Source organism: Hyposmocoma kahamanoa, unplaced genomic scaffold, assembly GCF_003589595.1.
Source record: "Hyposmocoma kahamanoa isolate Upper Pololo Valley unplaced genomic scaffold, ASM358959v1 87, whole genome shotgun sequence".
NCBI lineage: Eukaryota > Metazoa > Arthropoda > Insecta > Lepidoptera > Cosmopterigidae > Hyposmocoma > Hyposmocoma kahamanoa.
In genome coordinates this window covers 8,857,753-8,863,752 of record NW_020654422.1, presented here as the reverse complement: position 1 = coordinate 8,863,752, position 6,000 = coordinate 8,857,753, and the positions used below count along the sequence as shown (strand labels likewise).

Sequence of the window (6,000 nt, the reverse complement as noted above, 5' to 3'; positions counted from 1 at the left end):
CGCTGGGGTCCACCACCTTACGGACGCTGGGGTCCACCACCTTACGGCCGGTGGGGTCCACCCTCATCGCATCATGACTGGGGTCCATCACCACCTCATCGTGACTGGGGTCCACCCCCACCCCACCATGGGTGGGTCCCACCTCCACCTCACCACGGCTGGGGTGCATTGCCACCTCAACGGAACCCCAGTTCACCATCTTATAATGAAGGTCCTTCACCTGACCAAAGACCACAACCTGATGACAATCATCAACCAACAAAACCACCTTATGATAGTAATCAAATACATAATCGATTACTTGAACAATCTGGTGAAAATTCAAATTACGACAACCATGACGATTCAGGCAAGACGGCACCATTAAATGACGATGGACACAAAAATCGTCCAGGACACGGAGTGCCTCTACTAAATGATGAAATAATATCAGAATACCGACCTCAACGCACAACGCAAACTTTATCACATTTATTTCAAGCCATGCCGGTCAGACCAGAAAGTTAATATCTTAACTTATACGAATAAAATATATACCTGTGATACCTGTAACAAAAATTTTTCTTTGTCGATACCTTATGAAAACTTTCTAATAAAAAATTACTTAATAAAAATAGTTTTAATTGAAGTATGCCATATACCTTTATATTTCCCCATATTAACTAAATCATTTTAACTACTTAATGTTCAATATTTAAAACTACTCGTACTCGTTCAAAGAGAATCGCAAAATTCTGCAACGTCCTAAGGCAAGAAGAAGAAGCAGGAAAAACTGTTTTTCTTGATCGAACGGTTTAGGTATTTACTATTAAATAACGGTCTTACAAAAAATATGTTAAATACCTAAGGATATTGTCAAAAGCATGTGCTCATTTGTCACACGATAGGATACATAATACCCATTTACCCAATCATATTATATAAAATACTGAAAACAGTCTAAAACTAATTATTTAAGAATAAAATATCTAACTTTGCACATATTTTTTTATATGGAGATTTAAATAGGTACTACAGAAAAAAATTTGGTTTTGAACTGAAGCCCTAAAGTTATTAAATTCACATTATTATCCCAAAATTTGAAAATTGCCAGTGGCTTAAAGCGCGCGCGCCGCCCGCTGCCCCGTCAGTCGCTATTGGGCGCTTGTCGATATCGGATTCAAATTAATTTTCAGCGCGCAGGTTGCGGGACGCGAGGGGCGGACACCTCACCCCTTAAAATGTAGACTCGCGTTGAGATACCTCGCCTTAACAATAACCAATCTTGTTTTTCTTCGACATAGCTAAAAGTCTTTAAATTTAGTGAAGGTGAGTCATTAACTCACTGCCTTATACGTACACTGGCTATGTTAATTTATCTAGCACTAATACTATATATAAAACTAATAATTTAACAGCTTGACATTAAATACAAAAACTTTTTTCTATTTATAGCAATAAGGAGTCCACAACAATGGCACCCATTTTCACACCATGACGGCCGTTACGCAGATATGATACCTTCGCCACACGAGGAGTCAAATGAAGGTCCATCTAAACACCGCGGTCCACCTAAGAACAAGAGTCCGCCTGACCACAGGGGCCAACCTAACCATAGGGGCCCACCTGACCACAGGGATCCATCTGACCGCAGGCGTCCACCTGAGCGCTGGGGTCCACCGGACCGCAGGGATCCACCGGACCGCAGGGGTACACCGGACCGCAGGGGTCCACCAGACCGCAGGGGTCCGCCTGACCGCAAGGGTCCACCTGACCGCAAGGGTCCACCTAACCGCAGGGGTCCTCCAGAAGACAGGGGTGCACCTGACCGCAGGGGTTCTGACCAAGAAACTAATCAAGACGCTCCTAATCGCCTAGTGCCACTCTATGACCTAGAACCTCAGGACCTTACAATAAACAATAAAAGTTCTCCAAATAACAATAGACTACCACAAAACATGCCTGTGGACAATAGGCAACAAACAAATATTGACGTTATAACACAGAGTCAATCAAGATCAGGATTTGTTCTGACCAACAGTCGTAAAAGCCTTCGAAAAACAACAACCAGACGCCCTAATACTGCACTGCCGTTTCAAGCACAAGCTGTAATTCCAGAAAGTTAGATAATCAATTCCTTTTTTAATGTGATGTTCCTGTACACGAGAGTAATCTCACATAATATAAGATATAAGATATAGGATAAAATTAAGAAAATATTTAAAAAATTGTCAAACAAGTCAAACAATCAATAATTGAATAAATTATATCTTAAATTATATAGTTTACTACTTTATCTACAGACATATCATAAACATTGGATGTGTTAAAAAACCACAAATTACGACCAGCACAAAGATAAACTGTTTTGTTAGAACAAATTTCTTATCTGTGAAAATATTATATTACTTCATAATAACATCGAATTCGATTTTATTATGACATTCAAATTTCGAACATCTCTGAAAAACAAAACAATTTCATTCGACCTCAATTCTAATATCAGTCGAGATGTTTTATTGGAAATTATGTGTCAATGGCAAACAATTTTGACAAATTTCACACGTTACTTGATATCGAACGATGTGATAGTTGGGGTCGACTCTAGTTTGTCTATGAATTAAATAAAAACTACGGTTGTGTGAGAAAAGTTTTTATTTGCCGCCATTTCGCTAGTCGTAACATGCGGTTCCTGAACACATCATATAGAACTTATAATATGTGTATGGATAAAGCAGTGTATGCAACTGTACATAATTAGGCATTAAAACACTCGTGTGATGTTTTTACCCAGCCCCGTATTTGGATGCCTTTCATTACGTAACAGTCACATAAACTACTATTTTGTCATTTTCATTACATCATACTTACGGGCGTGAATAGTTACCTGCCTTATAATTGTTTGACATTTTACGCTTTACCGCAGTTGGCAGCGGGTCTAAAAACATTACAAAGGCACTAACTCATTTAATTTGTACCTACTTTTTCGTTATGATTGACCCAATGTATTAATCACTTCGTGACCCGGTTATCTTGTACGTTTGAAATATACATGGTACTAAATGAAATCTACAGTGAACTAAACATTTATACCTATATATACATATCATATATATATATATATATATATATATATATATATATATATATATATACATTTTCAAGGCGAGAGTGAATAGATATTAGTTAAGTGTGTATGTGCTCTTCGTCACTTTTCACCATGTGAGATGGATTTCAAATGCGCACTTATTTTTTTAACAAAAAAAATCGGTTCAATTATTCTTGAGATAAGTTTTTCCACTTGTATATATTATACTTGAAAACAATAACGGATTAAATAAAATAAAATAATTTTGGGGACCAGCAAAATTAAGAGTTCCTTGGTGGTCGTGACGTGGACGCGAACACAGCAACCCAAAATTCGTCTGCCAGTAAGACTCTGTTCCAATGCCTTCCCTATTTACTATTAAGTATACAAAGTATACTCGTGCTCTGGTGCGTCTTGATTGCAATAAAGATAGCAATCCCCAGAAGATCTATAAATGATTCATTTGCATAACTTCAATCAATTACACACCATCTCGTAAGCGCTCACATAGCCAAATAAGTATGGGAGTACAGAACAGTTGACAGCGAGGCAAGTCAACAAACAACTAAGTTAACTAAAAACGCTTGCACGTGGATGCACAAGCGCATAAGAGCGGTAGGAGAAGTTTAGACCAATGCGCCATGATTTCACAAGGCTTTGCTTTATTTTATACCAAAAATTTTAAGTGATCCAGTTGGTAAAGGTATTTTTATCAATAGTATGACATATGTTAATTTATTATTTTATATTAGTCATTATTTTTTTATTTAAAAAATATGACAGACCCCATACTAAATATTGTCTGTCTTAATGCAAAGAATATAAAAACTATGTTTATGAAATGGCCGCTTCCAAGCCAAAAGTCTTTGTATTTTGCCCATTCTCCTTTACTAAATAATAGACAACAATGCACTGATTTCAATTGAATCTTTTATTTTACGTATGACTGAAAATAAACAATGGTTGTCCATGCTAAGGGATATTTTTAAGCAATATTTTATAGCACTTACGGTATTTATGCAGCTTTGAATAGTTTAAGTACTCAATTAATTACAATTTTATTATTTTTTTAACATTAACATCAGTTGATCAGAAGCTTTTCTTACATCTTCCATCTGCGGTGCGTACGTAACCTGGAGCACATGCTCCGGTAAAGTTTTCTCTTCCATCATGGGTACCATTAATAGTTGAAACGGTGGTACTGGTGACTGTTGATTCACTATTCTCATTATGGTTACTTTCCTCCGGTTTGGCTTCGGTTTTATTGTCATGCTGTTTTCCATTTTGTACCGGTTCTACATTCTTACTGTCATCGTTTTTTTCAGATTCTTTTACTGAAGTGTCCTCTTTTTCTTTTTGGCCTTCTTCAGGTTTTACTTCATTTTTATTACCTGTTTCTTTTGCTGGAGTTTCGTCACCTACTTTATTGATCTCATCAGGATTTTTAGTTTCATCTTTTTTATTTATATGCAAAACATTCCTTACGTCATTTCTCACGTGTTGTGCTGTGTCATGGACTTGTCCAAAAAAATCCTTAACGAGACCTCCTCTAACAGACTCATATTGAATAGTTACAAAAATACAACAAAGAATAAAAAAAGATAACTTCATTTTGAATTAAATTCAACGAACAACGTGTTCCTTTCTGGTATTGTTTTCTTTCAACTGAACTTCTGTCAAGAACCATCGTATAATGATAACTCTATGACCTTTGTATTATCAATGTAAAATTTTGTGGTAGGTACCTACATATACGCTATAACTTTGTTGATAAATCCCTGGTCTCATGTAGTCGATAATAACCAATTAGGTATTGTTCAATGAGTGTGTTGCGCATTCATTTTAAAATTTCATTTTAGTCGATTACTTCTTATTTAGTTTTTTCGTACAATATAGACAATCTGAAAAAGAAAAAATACGTCATATTTTTGTTACATTAATTATAAGGTACTAACATTACAGTAGCTGCAAAAGAGACTGTTATAGATATAATAGAATTAATTACATTGAAACATTATTATACCTTTAAAATATTTCTCTACATTTCGCATTTGCATCGCGTCTAAATCCATCGCGACAAGGCAATTCAGGCACTCTTATTATCTGACTTGTTTTTATAGTAGATGTCTCTGTTTTAGTATTCGACACCTCCTCTAACTTACGTACAAAGTTAAACACGGTATTTGATTTTGAAAACACTGCCGCGAATAACACAAACAAAAGTAACACAGTTTTCGCGTCCATTGTATCGAAACGTATTGAGCGCACTGCGCTCCTGGTCTGCGCCTCAGATTAGTATAGTACGGTGATTACTGATCACCAAGGATCTCTGCAAACACCATACATGTCACGTACTAAGCCCGTTTTACACTTGCGCGCAACTTTTTTTGGTACTTCTATCATTTTTGGTCTATGTAGGCCAGAATGGGTTTCATTCACTTTGGGTTTAAAAAAGAATTCTTTAATGTCTTTAACAGGATTTCCGAATAAGTTAATTAAATCTGTAGTGGAAAATGGAGCCGAGGCAGCACGGTGCATTAAATTGATCACAACAACAAGAATCACGACTCGTGTAAACAAAGGCATCATTTTTCGTCAGCACAGCGCGATAACTATTCAACCGGTCGTTAGTTCATTTTATCAAGCAGGAACTTCACACCAGACGCCTCGCGGTACTGATTGTGCTTGTATCACTATATTTATTTATATATGTATATGTGTTATCTTGATACTAATAAAATATCTAATAAAATAATAGAATTCCAAAGATTTACGATAATTGTTAATGATAAATGAGTCGAGTCGATATTACTCGACCAAAAACATATATGTGAAAAAGGGGACCAAGTTCATTTGTCAATGACAAAAAATAAGTGAGTACCAATTTTAATTAAAGTTCCTTGAAAGTCAAGATAAATATTATACATATATAC

The 6,000-nt window shown here is 36.1% G+C and overlaps 2 protein-coding genes across 3 annotated transcripts in view; one reads left to right on the top strand and one right to left on the bottom strand.

Annotated features, from left to right (window-relative positions):
- Positions 1–576, top strand: part of LOC113235044 (extensin-2-like) — a 4,172-nt gene extending 3,596 nt beyond the window's left edge. For both annotated transcript variants that reach the window (XM_026470584.1, XM_026470583.1), the window contains exon 5: positions 8–576. In XM_026470584.1, coding sequence (XP_026326369.1) covers positions 8–507 — 500 coding nt within the window. In that variant the 3' untranslated portion in view covers positions 508–576. The remainder of the gene's footprint in view (positions 1–7) is intronic.
- A 3,406-nt stretch (positions 577–3,982) lies between these two features.
- Positions 3,983–4,961, bottom strand: LOC113235045 (growth-blocking peptide, long form-like). The gene has a single exon (XM_026470585.1). It carries the CDS (start codon positions 4,676–4,678, stop codon positions 4,157–4,159), a length of 522 nt encoding a protein of 173 aa, XP_026326370.1. The 5' UTR covers positions 4,679–4,961; the 3' UTR covers positions 3,983–4,156.
- Between the last annotated feature and the right edge of the window lie 1,039 nt (positions 4,962–6,000).

What these genes read in the sequence shown, in the direction of transcription:
- LOC113235045 (XM_026470585.1), bottom strand. Translation starts at nt 4,678, where the DNA reads ATGAAGTTATCTTTTTTTATTCTTTGTTGTATTTTTGTAACTATTCAA.